The sequence below is a fragment of the Barbus barbus genome, assembly GCF_936440315.1.
Source record: "Barbus barbus genome assembly, chromosome: 6".
NCBI classification, from domain to species: Eukaryota; Metazoa; Chordata; class Actinopteri; order Cypriniformes; family Cyprinidae; genus Barbus; species Barbus barbus.
The window spans coordinates 855,198-876,466 of NC_136734.1; the positions used below are offsets into that span (position 1 = coordinate 855,198).

The 21,269-nt window shown below is 35.0% G+C and overlaps 1 protein-coding gene across 5 annotated transcripts in view; it reads right to left on the reverse strand.

Annotated features, from left to right (window-relative positions):
• Nucleotides 1-21,269, reverse strand: part of LOC306871165 (dynamin-1-like) — a gene marked incomplete at its 3' end in the record, with an annotated part of 82,015 nt that overhangs the window by 40,001 nt on the left and 20,745 nt on the right. For 2 of the 5 annotated variants that reach the window (XM_079418917.1, XM_079418918.1), the window contains exons 4-14: nucleotides 20,244-20,447; nucleotides 19,125-19,223; nucleotides 16,835-16,995; nucleotides 13,211-13,353; nucleotides 12,111-12,246; nucleotides 10,723-10,790; nucleotides 7,546-7,684; nucleotides 3,772-3,858; nucleotides 3,624-3,694; nucleotides 2,633-2,684; nucleotides 239-250 (exon numbers count right to left, since the gene is read on the reverse strand). In XM_079418917.1, the coding sequence (XP_079275043.1) occupies nucleotides 239-250; nucleotides 2,633-2,684; nucleotides 3,624-3,694; nucleotides 3,772-3,858; nucleotides 7,546-7,684; nucleotides 10,723-10,790; nucleotides 12,111-12,246; nucleotides 13,211-13,353; nucleotides 16,835-16,995; nucleotides 19,125-19,223; nucleotides 20,244-20,447 (1,172 nt within the window). Of the gene's footprint in view, nucleotides 1-238; nucleotides 251-2,612; nucleotides 2,685-3,623; nucleotides 3,695-3,771; nucleotides 3,859-7,545; nucleotides 7,685-9,087; nucleotides 9,227-10,722; nucleotides 10,791-12,110; nucleotides 12,247-13,210; nucleotides 13,354-16,834; nucleotides 16,996-19,124; nucleotides 19,224-20,243; nucleotides 20,448-21,269 lie in introns of all 5 variants that reach the window. The other 3 variants (XM_079418915.1, XM_079418914.1, XM_079418916.1) reach the window with 3 other exon arrangements.

Consider the following 21,269-nt stretch of genomic DNA (forward strand, 5'->3'; position numbering starts at 1 on the left):
ACACGCTTGTGTCAGGAAGATAAGAAGCAAACCCTCTGTAGTGCACACTACGGTCATCTTCAGTGATGCTACGGCTTCAGGGAGACACGGAGAAATGAGTTGATTGTGCAGTGAAAGCATCTTATGCAAGCGCTGAATACAGACTGCATCGCTGATCCAAAAGTCCATATTCATGAGTTACTGTGACGATAAACACTTGTGTAACACGTATGCTTTAGAAAACACACAGACGACTTACCATGATTTCATCCTGATGCATCGGAGTAAAACATGACAGGAAAAGAGAACACGTCAGTCTTGAAAACACAACTGATGTTGTAAAAGAGACAGAATCAAACACAGCGATCTGAGACACGCTCAGATTAATCTCTGGAGAATACAGATTCACCTCCACGTCTGATTAGAACAGATCAATGTGCCTGCAGTAATAGTGCAGAAACCTCATCATAATATCTGACCCTGGACCACAAAACCAGTCATAAGGTACATTTTTTTTAAATTGAGGTTTATACATCATCTGAAAGCTGAATAAATAATCTTTCCATTGATGTAAATATTATCTTTCTCAATATCTCTAAATATTGAGAAAATCTCCTTTAAAGTTGTTCAAATGAAGTTCTTAGCAATGCATATTACTAATCAATAATGAAGTTTTGATATATTTACAGTAAGAAATGTACAAAATATCTTCATGGAACATGATCTTTAATTAATATCCTAATGATTTTTGTCATAAAAGAATAGATATCAGCAAATATTTTAATCAGTATTTAAGAGAATCAGTGTTATACTGTTTTGTGATGAAGCATCTGATTTATAAATCCCAAGCCTTATATGCATTTAATGCACTGGTGCTGTTACAGGTTTGCACTGTTCTGCATTGATGACCTATTCAGCTTCTGCTGGGGCTCATGTCTCAAACACATTCACATCATCTACAGATCAATGCAGTGATTATGATTATACAAGTCTCTCTCAGAACTGAAGATCTGCATCTGCCTTATGATATGGTCATATAACTTGTCTGAGAACAGAAGAGGAAGTTACACACAAACACACATCATGCTGTCCCTCGCTGCCCTTAACAGCTGATTTGAGTGAAGCATCGGTGTGAAGAGCCATCATACAGCAGCACGAGCTCAGCCTCCATCATCAGCTCTCATGAGCCATTAACTTCAGATTTGATCACACGAGTATCATGTGATAAAAGCGTCTGCTAAATGCATAAATGTAAATGCAAAAGTAATATTTACTCTGCTAGGGCTGGGCGATATGGCCAAAAAATGATCACAATAATTTTATTTCATATCAGTCGATATCTATGATTATCACGATAAATGTCAAATCAAGTTTAAAGTAAGATTTTTGCTCCAAAGTGAAAGTTGTTGAACCAGACTGTTATTTATTTTACAAGATAAATGTATTTCTCAGTTTCTGCTTGTTCTAATGAGTGATATTGTTTCAAGTCAAGAAACAGGTTTGTGTTGCCTGATAATATTAATAATATTACTTATTTGTCTCTTAGAAATGCTTGCTTTTTTAGTAGTAGTAGCTGGAGAGCTACATTTTTGTTCATGATCACAATCAGTTACATCTGTAAGAATTGGAGCAACCTCATTTTATACGGTCAAATTTATTTATTCTAATTATTTATTATTATACATGTTTTATTTATCATTGTTCTTGCATAGTAGCAAACATTTATATCATGATAATAACGGTAAAAGCCACACATCGCACCAATACCATGGTAAAAATATAACTATATGGTTTTTAGGTATTTTATGAAAATGCATTTTGTATAAATGCACACAGGCAATAGCTTAATAAAAATACTGTGATATTATATTCCGTGACTCCTTTAATACATTTAATTCATGCATTAATAATATAGTAATAATATAGTACAATTCAATACCCATATTTCTGCCACAATACCACGGTGCAGTAAGTGTTACTACAGTAAATCCATGGTAAACGATGGGGATTAGTGGATTGAAAAGCCCTCCCTCGGTCTCATTGCACAGTGTTTCTCCTGCTTTTGTCAGAGCTTTCATCTGGCTTTAAAATCAGCGAGTCATTTCCTGAGTGGATAAACGGTCCATGTGGTGCTATTAACACGGTTTCGTTCTGCTTTTGGTGCATAAACATTATCGAACATTTATTGATCCCTTCATATCGTTTTGAAATTATATCGCAATGATCATCATTATCGATTCATCGCCCAGCCCTACTGGTGACCCTGCAATACAGTATCACACTTCTTAACTAGCTTAACCAGCAAGGCTTCCTTTGTCAACCAGCACTAACCAATCTGGACTGGTATGTAAACCCATCTCTTGGTTTATAACTAAACGCTGATGATGGAGCTGAACACGGAAGGTTCCTGTAACGTCTGATCTAAGATCAGATCTAAGATAAAGCTTGTACTTGATCTGAGAGAAGCATGAGAACAAACCTGGCCCTGGATCAGTTGATAAGGGCATGAAGATAAAGAATAAGAAACACAGATGAAGAACAGAGAAGGGCAGACGCTGGACACACTTCAGATGAGCATGATCAACATTCAACACAAGAGAAATTAATATAGTCTTTAAACGATGAGTATAAACGGCAGTTCAACCCCCTTCACCTGATTACCAGCCGCTTTCTTCTTGTTCATCTGACTGCTTCTCTGCTGAGCACTAAACAGAACAGAGTTCAGCTTAAATCAGTCATGTGCATACTACTCAATACCAGAAGAGTTCTTCAAATATCTGACTGTCATTGGGTAGCAATTAATATTCATTATAAACAATAATATTTTATTCTTATTATACATTTATAATTATATATTTAATAATAGTAATAATAATAATAATAATTATTAAAAAATAGTATTATATTATTTCTAATTAATATTACAATTTTAATCTTAGTAATAATATATATATATATATACACATAATCATTATTATTTTTCTATTATTATATATGTATTATTTATGATTAATATTAATATAATTTAATGTTAGTAATAATAGTTATAATAATTATTTTAAAATGTATTTTATATAATTTATTTATTATTATTTCTAATTAATATTAACAGTTTAATGTTAGTGATAATGCTAATAATAATATAAAATAATACTTATTAATTGATATTATATATATATATATTATGTAATTTAATGTTAGCAATATTAATAATAATAATATTAGCAGTAGTAAAATTAGTATATAATTTATATTAATAGTTATTTAATATTATTTATAATTAATATAAATATAAAAAATATTAATTTTTAGCTATTATTATTGTTGTTGTTGTTGTTATAATATAATATGATTGTGGCACTATTGGGTCATTTGATGTCCAGTGAACCATGTTAGAGGTCCAGGAAACATGAATTGCATGGAAAATAATAATAATAATGTTATAACTGTAATTATTTTTATTGCCTACATATTATATTATCATTGTTATTATTACTATTTAAATTTTTGTTTTCATATTATTATTCATTTTAATTAATTATCTATTCTAAAATGTGATTTTATGGTCGTTTTAATCACTTTTTATGATTAGGGCTAAATATTTGTGGCACTATAATGAGTCATTTGATGTTAACGTAACTCACTTGGCAAATCCGATGAAGTCTTCATGGTTGGTGTTCATATAAGCCAGCTCGATGTCAATCAGCAGCAGCACCTGACGACCACAAAGAGAAAAGGATCAAATAAGCCGCTGTTTAAAGCAGGTTTATACTGGGACGTGACGCGGCTCACCTGCTCTTTAGTGCGGCTCTCGCGGTCGCGGATGTGCTGCGTCACGATCCGCTCCATCTCCTCTCTCAGCATGGGATACTGGGCCAGCTGTGACACAATCACACGCGTTTGTGATGCAAACACCATATAAACACCACACCAGAGTTCACAACAGGTCGTGACCCGACGTGAGGGATAGTCTCACTAAATAATGAGACAATATAGATTGTCTTTGAGAGAAAACCTGTTGCAAAGTCTGCATACATCCACATAAAGAACACACTATTAAACATAATCTTGTATGCATATGTGGAGAAAACGAGCTGGCGTTAAGAAACTCAATCATGTTTGTATGCATCGACATACAGTATGTCACATGACTCTAAATTTCAGTGCATCACTGTAGTTATTGGTGACCCTCAGCTTTACAATGTCTCGAAATTCAGCCGAATCTAGGTGTTCTGTCCCTGATGAATCATTCACTGCAAGACCAGGAATAAGTCAGCTGTGATTTGATGTTGGGTAACACTTTACAATAAGGTTCATTAGAGTTAACAACATTAGTAAACATGAACTAGGACTGAGCAATACTCCTACAGCATTTATTCATCTTAGTTAATGTTAATTTAAGTATTTACTAATGCATTATTAAAATCACAAGCTGTGTTTGTTAACATTAGTTAATGCACTAACATGAATAAACAATAAACAACTGTATTTTCATTAACTAACATTAATAAATGCATTGTTCATTGTTTGTTCATGTTAGTTAATGCATTAAAGTTAACAAATCACACCTTATTGTAAAGTGTTACCGGATACTGTAATATATGATCAGTGTTGGGTAAGTTACTCTAAAACAGTAATTAATTACTAGTTACTAATTACATCTTCAACAGTGTAAAACTGTACAAATTACTCTCTCCAAAAGTATTTAATTACTTATTACTCATTACTTTCTAAATCCTATATCAACCTCAACAAGTTAATGATACAAAGACAGACATGAAACGGTTCTTTTAATTCTTTCAAATAAATAATAGATAACTAGATAAATGATTCTGCTCACACTTTAGATTAGGGTCCAATTCTCACTATTAACTAACTATTAACTTTGACTTTTGCCTCAATATACTCCTACTTATTAATACTTAGTAAAATAGTTAAGTTTAAGAATTGGGTCGGATTAAGGATTTAGAATAAGGTCTTGCAGACATTAATATGTGCCTTTTAAGTAATAATAAACAGCCAAATATCTAGTTAAATTCATGCTAATTACCAACTAGTTAATATTGAGAATTGGACACTAAAGTGTTACTAATATTCTTATTAACTCAAAGTATTTAAAGTGAGAAGGGAGCATATAAAGCATGCATTTTAAGGTTAGGCTTTACATTTTGATGTTAAATCCACTATAAATGTTTTACAGTCTATACACAGTATTAAGTTCAATTACATAAGAAGCAACTAATTAAATTACTGAAAAAATAAGAGTAATCCCTTGCTTTACTTTTCAAGGGAAAAGTAACTAAATTACAGTAACTAATTACTAGGTAACTAGTTAGACCCAACACTGTAATCTATGATGCTAATGCACTGGAACTTGTAGTCAGTGTAGAATGAACCACACACACACACACACACACACACACCAGCAGAGTATTTGGGGTTCTGTGCTCAGACGCAGGGATGCAGTGAATAGTGATCAGGGATCAGCGGTAGAAATGAGCGACAGGCGTAACAAACAGAGAACAGGGTCCTTGTGTGGATTCACACCGACGGCCCTCAACCTTCACAGCAAACGCTGCATAAATGAGGCTCTTTTATATCATATCATAAAACCACATGAAATCCAATGACATTACTGACAGCCCACACTTCATCTGGCGCTATTTCGTCCGACTTAAGGACATTTACTCGCCCTTGTGTCGTAACAAACGCGTATGATGCTCATTTTTTCTAAAGTGAAAGGAGAATTTCTGAAAAATCATAATGCAGCTCTTTTTCATTTCTGTCAAGCTCCAAAACCAACTGAACCGACTGTGTTTTCCTCATTCAAGAATCAAGTTTAAATTCATATTGCACCTTGATGCATGCATGTGTGCAGTAAACGAGTATGTTTGAATACGCTTCAATCTGAAGTGAATAAGGACTTAATCTTAGGTCCGTTCCTCACATAAAGCTTCAGATGACCTGCATGATTCATATTGACTGCTATTTTGCATATATGATGCTTTTATGGGTGTATTCTGGAGCTTGAAGATTCTTCAGAAAATCTCCTTTTGTGCTTCAAGGAAAAAAACAAGGACATGCGAGTTTGGAAGCTGAAGGTGAGTGAATCGTGGCATTTTTGGGTGAGCTGTCTCTTCTGGTTTTCAGGCACAAAACTTTCAGTCCAAATCCACAAAAGGCAGAATACAATGTTGGAGGGATGATGAAATGATAAAAGAGGAGAGAAAGAGGGAGCGAAAGAGAAACAGAGATGTTCTGGTGTGCTGGTGTAAGAAGATCTTCCAGTCTGAAGCATCAGTTATTCCATGAATGTCAAACAAAAGAGACGAGCCACAATGACGTTATTCTCTCACTAGAACTAAAACACACACATCCAACAGAAAACACACGGACAAGACCAACTGAGAAAACGCCAAACCAGGGAGCATGCGTTGTTAACACAAATTCAGTCTGGGGAGTTTGGAGGATATCTCTACGCTTTGGTAAAAAAGGACACAAGTACTTAGTAAATTAAACTGACACAGACAAAATAAACCAGGATGAGTGGTAAGGATAGACCGATTGTTGCTGGACTGATGGATGAATCCTAGTTTTTGCACAAACAAGATTTAGTCTAAACTTACATGAGCAATGTCTGAGAAGAAAACATGACAAGATCCCTAAACAGACGATACTGTAGATCCCTAGGAGTTCAGTGTAACGTTATTTGATCTTATATGAAATCACAGAACACATAACCAATGGCACGCTTTCTCTCAAATCAGAACTTGAAAAACAATGGGCTTTTAATGCCTTTTTTATGCAAAAACAACAACAAAAATTCAGGTTCAATATGACCTGGACATGTTAATCTCATAGACAAAATATACATTTAAATTTTTTAATTAGCATAAAAAATGTCAAATCCACATAAAAAAATTAGCTACTGAAACTAAATTAAAAAGTAAAATATAAAAATAATTAAAATACTAAAATACTAAAGTATATATATATACTACTAAACAACATTTTCTGAAACGTGAACGTATGTACAAGAAATATAACTTAAGAGACAAATATTTATGACTTGTCTGTCCTTCTTTTTCAAATCTGAATCTGATATTATTTCAACAGCAGATAAACACTCCATTACATCTGTCTTCAGCTGATCCTCAATTACACAAAATCAAATAAACGGCTAAACTGCACAGAAAAGACGTCACAATCCCACAATGCACTGCACTACACAAGCAGAATGAAGAGAACAGATAAACACTGCGAGTGGCCAGAATGTAAAGATGATATGATAATGAAGAGTAACAACGACAGTGACATTTCACAAAAAAATGACAATTTTGTCATCATTTACACACCTTTAATGTTTGAAAAAAGAGGTTTGGAGCGACATGAGGGTGAGTAAATGATGACAAAATGATATTTTTTTCAGTGCATTATTATAAAAGATCCTAAAAGCAGAGTAAAACATCCCCTACATTCATGACCACAGATCATGTAAAGTCCAGCCATCGGTCTATCCGTACATCACAGATAGACGAGGACGAACAGAGCTTCGTTCCGCTTTACCTTCTCACTACATTTGTGAATGGTGGAGACGAGTTCGCTCACAACCATATCTATACATTTCAGGCACGGCCCGTTTAGCTTTTGGATCTGCTTTTTCACTATGGCCTCAAAGGCCAGGTCAGGGGTGAACAGGCCCGTCCTGTAGAGGAAGTCATGGAGGAAGAGGAAGAGGAAGAGAGGAGGAAGAAGAGAGAGGATCCATACAGGTGGAAGAATGACAGACAGACAGCACAGAGGAAAGAGAAGGCAAGTGAGACATTTGGTTTCTCCTCAAGCCATTCGACAGCGGCTCGACCCATGGACAGAAGCTTCCAGAACACAGCTGTGCGAACCGAAGGCAGTCCCAGAGCTTCTTGCATTGTTCTCCTGCCATGCATTTATTCATCGAATCACAGGAGACTGCCGTCAGCCGCATCTCAGCCGTCCTCGAAGCTTCTGCCTCAAAAACAGAGAGCTCAGGACGCCGAGGTCTGCTAGAGGAGCACGTCCTTCATGAGAAGAAGACATTACGCTTGGGTTTTGGATGCTGGTGTGCATCGCTTTGCTCTGGAGAGTCATGCATTAAAAATGAATGCTGTTATAACCGTAAATACTGTAAAACTGCTACGGTAAAAACCTGTTCATTTGTTAACCGTGATGATGGTGCGTTCAAAACTCCAGAAAACACGTTGGATGCATTACAAGCAGCATATATATTAATAGTGAAATTAATTAAATCATTTTTTATCTAAAAGTTGCATGTATAAAATACCATAGTTTCTGAAAGGACAAAAAGTCGTCTTGTAATTTACAATGAAAAGCCATAAATGGACATTACCAGAACTGGTGTCAAACAAACTGTATATTTCACAGGGAAAAAGTCAAATAGCACCTTGAATTAAATGTGAAATTCAGAAGTAAAAAAATCTTAAAAATAGTTTTCTTGTAAAATTTAAAATCCTTGTTCTATTTATAACTTCGAAAAATATTTTTTTATGCAAGATTTTCCTTTATGGGTTTAAGTTAAGGTTTATTGCATTATTTTAGTGTCATGGATTGGAAAATAAATAAATAAAAAATACTAAATATGAAACAATGTTTTAAAGAATATTAAAAATGACTAAAACTAAACTAAATAGAAGAAATATAAAAACAATAGCATAAAAATAAATTCAAGCTATATAGAAGAAATGTGTAAAAACATTATGTCTAAATAAAAAATATTTATTTGGAGTATGTTTGACAACAAGATACTATTTCAGTCTTTCTACTTTAAATTTGACACTTGATTCAATGTGTTACTTGCTTGAAGTTCAATCTGTAAGTTCTAACAGGTTTTTACCAGCATAACCCAGCCTGGAGCAACATCAGCTGAATCCAATAGAAATCAAACAATGAACTTCGCTCATCCAGCGGAGAAGCCTCAGCGTCCACTGCCCTCCGTACAGAAGCTAATGCTGCCATTCTACCCAGAATCCCTCTGTCCACAGCCGCAAGCACACAAACACACACAGACCCCTGTCACAGCACTGGTTTGGCTCCAAGCCTCCAGCAGGCCTTTACCTTCTTGGTACACTGTCTAACGGTATTGACTAGCTCAGAAATGACCATGTCCACACATTTCTGGCACGGCTCTTTAATCTTCCCAATCTGCCTTTTCACAATGGTCTCAAAGGCCATGTCCGGCGTGAAGAGCCCAGTTCTGCCCGCCGGAGAGAACGGACAGGAAAGAATGACAGGCGGAGGAGAGAAAGAAAAGGAGAAATTGGGCGGAAAGAAGAGTGTTAATCCAAAAGAAATACTATAAGAAAAGAATGAAGAACTGAAATAATGTCTCCAAAGTCCTGCTGAAGCTGCGCTCAACTGTTACGTTTAACACATTTAAATATGGTGTTTAATGTATCAAATTAAGTTCAATGTAATCATTTAAATATCACTGAAGCTCAACATATCAGCAAAACTAAAGCTGAGATGAGAACAGCGCCAGTAGAAAGGAGAAACTGGAGAAAGAACGACGGAAAGGGTCTTAGTTTAGCATGTTAACTAATGAAATGATTTAAATATGGTTCACATTTAAACATATCTAATCAAGTTCAGTTTCATTATTGTCTGAAATATCAAAAAACTAAAACAAGAAAACTGGCGAGAATTAATTCAGCAAAAGTAATGTTTTTAGTAACACTTTATTTAAGGCGTCCTTGTTACACGGTACATGTACTTATTAATATAACAATTAATTATGCATAATTACATGCAAGTAACCCTAAACCAAACCTTAATCCTAAAACTAACCATATAGTAAGTGCATGTAGTTAATTAATATTACTCAGTACTTAAATGTATAATTACACTGTAACAAGGACGCCTTAAAATAAAGTGCAACCATGGGTTTTTTTTTTAAGGCATTTAGTTTTGATGCAAACAAAATAATATGCAACAAAAATTGGAAACACTTTACACTTTGCATTAATTAACATTAACTAACAATGCAAAATACTTTATTAATTTAGTTTATTAATTACAACTTGTTTAATATGTTTACTAATAGGACCTTATTGTAAAGTTGTTGTTTTGTTTGCATCAAAACAAAATTCATTAAATAAAAAAGTATAATATTAACGAATAATATTAAGTGCAATAAAGTTCTAAATGAAAACATTCTGAGGCATTCAGAAAGAATTTTCACTCAAAATAATGCTAGTAAATTTCAATTACAAAGAAAACTATAAGTAATAGTAATAAATTATAAAGAAATGCAGAATTAAACATGAAAATTATAATTTTTTCGTAAATAAAACAGTTTTTCTACTTATTTTTTTATATTTTTAGTGAAATTTAGCAAATTCTGAGTGAAAATTCTTCAAGCTACACCATTTTTATTTTTACCATATGTGTTTTTATGGTGGTTGTCAAAAAAAGAAAGTTAAAAACATATTTTATAGACTTTATGAGACATAATCTGTTGGACAAATGGAGGATCGTAAATAAGCCATATGGCAGTAATTATCAAGACAAAAGCCTGATGTTAGTCACTGAAGCCCAAACATCACGCTTCTGGTTAAAGACGAGAGACGCAGTAAAGAGCGGGTTCATTGGGTCTAATCACAAACCCGTCCTCTCCTGCTGCTCTGATCACACAGAGACTCGGAGGCGTTTGAGATCAGATGTGTGGCGTATAACACTGAAGGACAGACGTGCCTGATGCCGTGGATGTTCTTGATGGCGTAGCTGATCTCCTTGCGCAGCTCCTTCTCATCAAACTCCATCTGAGGACACACAACACAAATAATAACCAAATAAACCAGCAATCTAGAACCTCGTTTTCAGACCAGAATATTTCACCAAAAACTCAAAAGTTTTGCATTGTGATTTATTTTCATATTTCATCCCTCCTTAATTATTAGCAGCCCTCTGAAATGTGGGAAAAGTTATTTTATACTACTTTAATAATATAATATTGTAATATATGACCCTGCAGCACAAAAGCAGTCATCAGTAACACAGGTATATCTGTAGCAATAGACAACAATACATTGTATGGATCAAAATTATACATTTCTCTTTTATGACAAAAATCATTAGGATATTAAGATCATGTTCCATGAAGAAATTTTGTACATTTCCTACCGTAAATATATCAAAACTTCATTTTTGATTAGTAATATGCATTGCTAAGAACTTCATTTGAACAACTTTAAAGGAGATTTTCTCAATATTTAGATTTTTTTGCTCCCTCAGATTCCAGATTTTCTAATAGTTGTATCTCAGACAAATATTGTCCTATCATAACAAACCATACATCAATGGAAAGATTATTTATTCAGCTTTCAGATTATGCATTAATCTCAATTTCAGAAAATTGACACTTAAGACTGGTTTTGTGCTCCAGAGTCACATATATAATAATATTAATATATTATAGAAGTTATAAGAATCATTATGATTTTTTAAAATATTTTTTATGCTGCCCTGCTGCATTTATTTGATAAAAAATACAGTAATATGAAATATTTTAATATATTGAAATATATGTAATTACATTGAGTTCTTCATTTTAGTGACGTGTTTCTAAAAGCAGATCGTGGAGACGGAGAAGACAGAGAGCACACCCTGTTTGTTTTCTTTTTTTTCCAAAACCACAAAGTTTTGTTGTAATCGTGAGTGTACACAAAAAAAGTAGACACTTAACAGTTTGGATTGATGTATAACACTTATTTGTGTGACCAAAATTAACAGAGTATTTTAAGTGTCTTTTGCACTTATCTTAAAAAAAACGAGCTGGCATCGCCGGCAATACCGTCGACCCCAGAGGGTTTTAAATTGTAACAATATTTTATAATATAATTTTTTGCTATATTTTAGGGCTGTCATGATTAAAACAGCTGTTTTAATTGTAATAATATTTCACAATTTTTACTGCATTTGTGATTAAATAAATGCAGCTGTGCTGTACATGGGGACTCTGGTGGGCTGGTGTAAATGCAAAGCCTCGGACACATAATTCTTAATGCGTTTATCATGTCCTATCATGTGATTAGTGTGAGTGGAGAAACACCTCTGTGAGAAGTGCATATGTGCTCTCGCACCTTCACCAGCTCGAAGGGGAACCGCTCGTGGAAGATGCGATTGATTCTGGCTCCTCCAGACAGCTCATACGTGTCTATCTGATCTCCAGAGCCCTCGATACGCTTCTCGAAATCCACCGAGAACTGCTGCACCATCCTGAAACCAACAATACATACACTGAGCATTCATCATCTGTAGTTCTCCCTTACGGAGCAAAACTATATGGAAATATAATGCGATATGATAATACATTTCCATGTATTGGAAACTAGTGCTTATATTTTTCCATATACAGCAATATATGCATTGATAATATATGGCTATATATTAGGGGTGTAACGATACATGTATTCGTACCGAACTGTCACGGTACGAGCATCTCGACGAATCCAGGCGCTGATGTTTGGTTCACTGTGTTTTATTTTGAGAAAGTACCAACTGCGCTGTCAAGTTAACAGTGCTGGAACTGATGTGTTTTGTGTGTGTGTGTGTTTTGTGTGTGTGTGTGTGTTTTGTGTGTGTGTGTTTTTTAGCATATTGGAATATATTTATTATTCTGTATAATTTCTAATATACCGTTATGTCATTTAATATATTGCTCATTCATATATTAGGAAATGTATTTTCTTTGCGTAAGGGCTGTCTCAGTGAGCCTGAGGATCTGAGTTTCATTTGGAGCACAAAAGCAGTTGCATAAGCAGTAGCAATAGCCAACAATACATTGTATGGGTCAAAATTATCCATTTTTCTTTTATGCCAAAAATCATTAGGATATTAAGATCATGTTACATGAAGATATTTAGTAAATTTCCTACCATAAATATATCAAAACTTAATTTTTGATTAGTAATATGCATTGCTAAGAACTTCATTTGAACAACTTTAAAGGAGATTTTCTCAATATTTAGATTTTTTTGCTCCCTCAGATTCCAGATTTTCTAATAGTTGTATCTCAGACAAATATTGTCCGATCATAACAAACCATACATCAATGGAAAGATGATTTATTCAGCTTCAGATGATGCATAAATCTCAATTTCGAAAAATTGACCTTTATGACTGGTTTTGTGCTCCAGGGTCAGATATATTCGTTCAGAGATGGTGAATGTGATTGACTGACTGCAGCAGGGCTTTGGTCTTCCGGGACGGATCGTCTGGACGGAAGTTCTTGTATTCCTCCACTTCTTTCTCGATGGACAGCAGCTGGCTCTGCAGTTTAGCGCGCAGCCCGGGGAGCGTGTCACGGATGTGATTGGTCAGTTGCTGCAGAACAGAGAAGAGAAAACAGTGATGAAAATTAAAGACAATGACATTGAAGCTTAATGATTCATTTCTACAGTAATAATAGTCAACTTTATTTTTATATATAGTGCTGTTAAACATTGCTTCTCAAAGTGCTTTGCAAAGTAAAAGCAAAATATAAAACAATTTATACAAATGTAGAAAGTATTTAGTGGTTACAAAAAGTACTAGTCTTATAACATATTTTTTAATAATAGAATGTCTTAAAAAACAAATGGTATTATTTTAAGGACCTTTTAAGTGCATAAATGTATTTTAGTATTTTAAACATGAATACAGTACATCCACAAGGATTGATGATAACAGGTCAATTTATTCCTACTGTAACGTAATAAGGCGATTCACTGAACGAGTCGTATAACAAACTCTGCACTGGATATTAAAATCCAAAATACAATGAAAACACTATTTAATAGCACAGTAACAAGATCAGCAGATTAAGACATTAACTTGTGAGCACAAAACACAAGATACTTCTCTTTCAATATAATTAAGATTTTATTTATATAAACCTAAAACATAAACTAATCTAACACATGAACACAAGCATTCACACGCTGCAGAAAGAGAGAGAGTGAGGAAAGGATGAGTTTAAGAGAATGGAAATGTGAAATCCCAAGTTTATAGCAATATGTGCTATTGCATCGACCTGAACAACCATCAATCACTTATTTATCCCTCGCTTTGAGTTTCTCAATGAGGCTAAAGTTTATATTAACTGCACCTGATTCAGTTAGAATCTGAAGGTACTTGCTTGCGTTGCTAAGGGAATGCCTTGTGTCGTCGTCATTGCAGGAAAGGGGTTCCCCGAAGTGTCTGATTGGCTGAGAGTTCAGTAGTCGTTAAGTGATGTCTTGGGAAGCCGATGGAGTTGTGGCTGGTAGAAGTTTTGAGGCGGTCACAGACTGGAGTCGGAGACGAGGCGTGGCGGCAAAACTTAACTGAGTACGAAACTCACAACGGAAAAGAAAAGAAATTCAACTAAAAGAATAAAAGGAGGTAATGAGACTAGGTGGTTTTCTTCTCATTGTGGCAGCAGCTGGCAAAGAGCAGCGTCAAACACGGTGGCAAAAGAGGAGAAGAGGAGAAGGGCTAAGAAAGAGAGTTTGATGGTGTCCTGAGTTTTTAAACTCGGCTTTCAGACCGTCCCATCTGGACTTCTTGACCAATTAGATACTGTCCTTGCTTGGGGTGTTGCTCTGTTCCTCCACCAGATCAATAAATCAACATGTTATCTGTTCAGTCAGAGGTCCGAACTTTACAGGCTCTTGCAAAGTATACTTTTGAACATGGTTTCTTTAACAAGACTATGATGCATTTGACAAAGAGTTGATTGAAGAAACATTTAAAGCATGATTTTTCACACTCATACATACCAAACACGCATAGGAATCCTTCAGCTATTCAATAATGATTAAAAACACATACATAATATTTGATTAAAACATGATAGTCTAATATATGGGTTACAAACATAATATGGGGTTCTGCATAGAAATGTCCTTTTAGGATGATTTTATGTGCATATGAAAAATAAAGTCTTTGTATAGTTCTATGGAGAACGAAGGCATGTTCTTTAGACAAAGGAATATTGGTTTGGTCTGTCTTCTATGTGGGGGAGAAGTCAGTCTAAGGAAGCTCGTGAATTCAATTGTGGAACATGTGATGGCCATCTCTTTGACAATCAGTCTTGATTATTTGCTCCAAATTTGACGGTCTCCTTCCTGAATTCTTTTGTCTCAAGGTTGTAAGCTGTTCTGTGAAAGAGGCTTGCTGGTTAGTTTGCTTGCTTCAGACTAGCTGGAGCTAGGAATCTGATTTACGACGTTGTCCTGTTTCCTTGGGCCTCTCTGTGGGATTCCAGCTCCTCATGTTTCAATGTTCTGATCGCATCTTATATTTGTCTGATTCAGTCTCTGATATCCTACACTACGGTAATAATAATAATCTTTAAAGCACCATTAAAGACAGCTTCTCAAAATGCTTTGCAGTGCAAAATCAAAATACAAAACAATATATAAAAACATGCTACATATGTCAAGGTCATCTATATTAAATGTATTTATACAATCTAAATACCCTAAATTTTCTTTCAAATAAGAACATATTTTAGTCATTTGTGAAAATTCTGTCAGCTATGTTACTAAGCAAACACCCCTGAAAACTAAAATGTTTAATAATTGTATACTAAAACTTTATTCTATATAGCTCCATTAAAGGTATCGTCTCCAAATGATTTTGAGAAATGAGTGGAAAAAAATGTTTTCTATTCGAAGATAAAGCTGCTCGAGAACATGCAACACATACAAACATTTACTGATATCAGCGACATTAATATAACTATGTTATTATAATAACATTAATATAATGTGCATCCCAAAATGTATATAACACAATTTTAAACTTTTTTTAATTAAACTTTAAACAGATTGTGTGTGATGTGTAAAAATAAAAATCTCCTTTTCAAGAAAAAAAGGAGGAAAGGCATCTTTAAGTGGTAGGTTTTATTTCATTTGTGTTACTAGTGTGTTTTATTTTTAGTGTCTTTGCAGGTGCTTTCAGGTAAGTGATGATGTGACGCGCTAAAGTCAGTTGCTTTTTTGTTCTAACAATTCACAAAAATTCAATATGGTGATTTATCCTTTTATCCAGTAACCTAAAAATATTTAGCTGCTTATTGGTATGTGTAGGAAAATTATCAAAATTAAATGCATCACACAGACTGTATTTCACAAAGCATTAAAAGATCATGTAACAGTATTTGTATCTACCCTTACCAAAAAGAAGTATACTTTAAGTTTATTTTATTAAGTATACTTAAGTAAAGTTCAAGTATATGTTTAAGTATGCTTTATAAGTATACAAATATCAGTGTACTACTAGTATACTTGTAATATCAATACTCCTTGGGACTAAATTGGCCCACATTCTAAAAGTATACTTTAAGTATAGCAGTAGTAAACTTTGAGTACACAGCTAGTTTACATCAATGTTTTTAGCTTGTACTGCAACTATACTAAACGTGAATTTATAGGTATACTGATAGTTTATTAATTAACTTCCTGTAGTAGCATTTTTAGTACACTTGGAAGTATAGTCTCTGTAAACTACTAGTTTAGTAGTTTTATACTGTAAGTATACTTGTAAGTTTTCTTTAAGTGAACACTGAAAGTATACTTTCCTATTTTTAGTTTAAAAGAAGTATACTAATAGCACACTGGAATAAACTTATTTTTCGTAAAGGTAGCCCAATTAATATTCATGAGCTTGGTGTTTCCCCCACAGCTTTATCCTGCAGGTGCTGTAGCTCATCTACTGAAATACTGTTGTTATCTTTAAAACTTGGCTGTGTGTATGTGGCCGAAACGAACCAAACAGAGAGTTTAGGTTGATGTTCACACATTTCAGCTGTTAAAGTCTGTCTGATTGCTCTAGGTCTCACCTGGTTGAGGGTTTTCTGCAGGAAAGGTGTTCCCATGCGGTCGGCCAGGTGTCTGTAACTGGGATGAGACAGAAAAAACTTCCTCTCCGCCGCCATAGCAGCGTTAATATCCTTCTTCCCATCGATGTCTTTCTGACTGCGGTTCACCACACCGATGTACCCTGCAGAAACACAAACACACCAGCGCTAGATGGGTAAAGTGTGGAAGCCCGTCTCCACCACTGAATAAAAAATGTTAAAAAAGGTTATTGCGACTTTTTTTTATCTCACAATTCTGACTTTTTTCACAGAATTGTGATATAAACTTTTTTATTTTTTATTCAGTGGCAGAAACGGGCTTCCATAGTAAAGTGACTGCAGTTCAGATCATATGATCTCGGTGTAATTTGGTGAGAAATGTTGGAGTTCATGCTCAAATCTCTGATTGCAGGCTTTATTATGAACACAGTAAACAATCAAAGATACTCATTTGTGACCCAGGAGCACAAAGCCAGTCATAAGGATCCGTTTGTTGAAATTGAGATTTATGCATCACCTGAAAGCTGAAAAAATAATCTTTCCATTGATGTATGGTTTATTAGGATAGGACAATATTTGAAAATCTGGAATCTGAGGGAGCAAAAAAATCTAAATATTGAGAAAATCTCCTTTAAAGTTGTTCAAATGAAGTTCTTAGAAATGCATATTACTAATCAAAAATGAAGTTTCGCGGTTAGGATAATGTATAATTTTGATCCATACAATGTATTGTTGGCTATTGCTACAAATATACCTGTGTTACTGATGACTGCTTTTGTGCTGCAGGGACACATATATGTGATTTCTCTATTCCTGTGAGTTACAGGACATGCTTTTTTGTTTTGGGAGTGAGTTACAAATATAAAAAGAGAGTGAAAAAGAAAGAAACGTGTGGATTAAGAGTCACACGCCCCAATCTCTCATTCCAGTGACGTCGCTCGAGAAAGCCAGGATCCGTCTCGAGCGTGTTTGCCGTTCTCATGTTGGCCGTATTACACGAGCGGACCGCGCCGAGGGAAGCAGGAGACACGCTTGATGGGAAAACCAGAAGTGTGGACATGAGCTGTGAGTGGAAAACCAGCACGTCAGCACACTGCAGCCCAGACTTTCCCATAAATATCCTTATTGCCCAGCAAAGAAAGAAAGCAACGTTTTTTCCAGATGTGTCAATGAAATGAAGACATTGTCTGATTCTCTCTTTCCGCTGCAGCAGTGAGAAACACAGACGTTACTCCACCAGAGGGAAACAGAGAGATGAAGCTTGATCGCTGATGGAGCTGCTCCAGTATTACCTGCTTAAAGCTCTGCACTCCTTTACCACAGTAAACCACAATAACAAGATGCAGTTTCTTTTTTTTTTATCAAATCTATTCTAGACGTTTACATTTTCCTAAAAAGCAGAGAAAAAAATTGTGAAAAGATGTAAAAATATATATTTTAGTTTATTTATTTATTTTTGCATGAATGTAAAAAAACAAGTGAATTAATTTTTTTTTAATACATTTTTGTTTTGTTAATTTCAGCATTTATTAATGCATTAATAAAATCACAAGCTGTGTTTGTTAACATTAGTTAATGCACTAACATGAATAAACAATAAACAACTGTATTTTCATTAATAAACAGTGTAATAAATGCATTGTTCATTGTTTGTTCATGTTAGTTAATACATTAAAGACAGGGTATGCAATTTTTCAAAAGCGTTTTAGAAAACTGAGTCGGGGCCGAGTACCAAAACAAACTTGTAGCCAATCAGCAGTAAGGGGCGTGTCTACTCATGATGTGGAGGAGAGAGCGCTCGGTGAACAGCCGAGCCGAGCGACAGAAACATAGAGATGGCGGATAAAAAACAAAATAGGAAACGTCTGCGGAACGATAAGGCAAGAAGTGGGACCCGTGTAAATATGGGATCAGCTTTCCAGCGCTGGAGAGAACTCAAGGAGCAGAAGGCCTGCGATCGGACGCCGAGGTTGCTTTGTTTCTTCTGGATAGGTGAGTAACACCGTGTCTACACCGGACAACAGCTAAAGCCTGCCTACACTGGACGCCTGTATTTCAGCCGAGAATGTAGTTGTTTAAAACTCTAATTATTCTTATAATTTAATATAATTAAAATAATTAATTGCTGATGAATGAGGAAAATAAGTGGCTGGGGCAGTTGTTCAGCATAAAACAAGCAATAGAAACTGTTGTGAAGTATGCGTGAGTTGAAGAAATGGGATTTTGAAGGCATTGAGATTATTTGTTATCATGTTTTGATGAAGATGCTCACCTCTCCGCAGCGGCAGCAGCTTGTTCTCCAGGATGTCCCGAGCGTCGGTGCCTTCATCCATTAGATCGAGTTTAGTGATCACACCGATCGTCCGCTGACCTGCTCGCACACGCAAACACACACCGCATAAGAGCACAAGCACGGTCTGATGGTGAAACCAACTTAAAGCTGCATCCAGTTTCTTTGGTTTATGTTTAGTGCTGATCAAGGATTCCGTGGGTCTTTAAGAGCCCTTCCACAAATTAGGCCTTAAAAGGGTCTTACATCAGAGCTGAAAGTCTTAAATTCATAAAGTAATGGCATTAAATATTACATACACTGCAAGAAATGAGTATCTTGTTTTCCAGAAAAAATATCTAAACATCCTTAAATCAAGGAAAACAAGACAAAAATACTGCGGAAGAACATCAGAAGTTATTTTCAAACTTTACATTTCCTTGCTGAAGCTTAATAAGATGTGTTATATGTTCACACGTTATAGACAACAAATCATGTTTTTTCAATTAACCTCAATCCAACTGCAGTTGGGTTATTTTGACTAGGTTAAAAAATAACTAAATAAAACAGCTAACTAACACAAAACAATAAAAACATGATTTTTGAACGTTTAAAAAAACTGAGTTATCTGTTTTTGCAAATAAACTCTTCATATACTCTTCAAATCTCTGAGGAATGTTTCCAACACCTTATTGAATCCATGCCACGAAGAATTACAGCAGGTCTGAAGGCAAAAGGGGTCCGACCCGGTACTAGCAAGATGTACCTAATAAAGTGGCCGGTGAGTGTATTTAACATATATTGCCAAAAATATACCAAAAATGGCCAAAAAAATTGTAGAAAATATATTCACGTAAAAATATTTTGAAACATATTTTAGCAAATATATATTTTTGGCCATTTCTAAAAATTTTATAATGTATTATTTAAAAATATATTTGACTTTTTTTCTGTATGGGTGGGTTGAATACAGAATAATGGATTTTTTTTAATGCATCTTGTTTGTGAACAATGACACAAGAGATGTGAGGCGTTGTGTGTTTAGTGTGTGCAATTCTTTTTGTTTTGCCAGTGTGTGAGCGGCTGAAAATAACTGTGATGTGTGTTACAGATGACACGCACCCTGCGGGTCGACTTCTTTGGCGATCTTCAGGGCGTCAGAGTTGGCGAGATCGGAGTTGGCGGGCGACACGGCCAGCAGCAGACAGTTGTCTTTGGTCACAAACTGCATCAACATGTCTCTGATCTGCTGCTCGATGTCTGCGGGCTGATCTCCCACCGGCACTTTAGTCATTCCCGGCAGATCCACCAGAGTCAGGTTCAACACTGCGCACACAACACACAGTCACGAGTGCTCAACCACAGCAGATCAACATTCATTCCACGATAAAGTCTCAAATACTGAAAAATGCTCTTTACATAAAAACCCTTGTCAGAGCAACAAAGTTACCCCAAATACTGTCCCAACTAGTCAAACACAGCTGAACAAAGAATTTCATATTGTTGAAATATAAGGCTTTGAGAGCACTGCAGCATGAATAAAAAACTAGGATTATTGTTTTGCTGTTTGCTGACTTCATTTAAACTTTTTTGTAGCGCTGTCAAAGATTAATCGCATCCAAAATAAGAGTGTTTGTTTACATAATATATGTGTGTGTATTTTAAATATATTTATATATAATATACATTACTGTATATAAATGTAAATATAGACATGTAAATATTTTCAAAATATACGCTGTATGTGTATTTATATATATATATATATATAATAAATGTGCACAGTACACACACAAATATACAAAAACTTTTTATTTTCGATGCGATTAAACACGATTGTTCGTTTGACAGCACTACTTTTTTATACTTTTTTACACTACATACTTAGTTATATGTGTTGTACTGTGATGTAAAGAGCTCATCTTTTTAACATTTGTTGATTTCCGCCGTTCTTGAGGTTTGTGTCTAGTTTACAACACCCTGTTTGGGGTAAAAATAGGAAAGATAATACTTTTCTCTAAAGACATGTAAAGTATGTCTGTACATCTACAGTATGTCTGCTTCCTGGATATATTAGTCTCGTAAGATATCGGTGCTCCAGGACCGACGTGGCCTACCCCTGGACTAAGTTATCCATTAAGGTTTCTA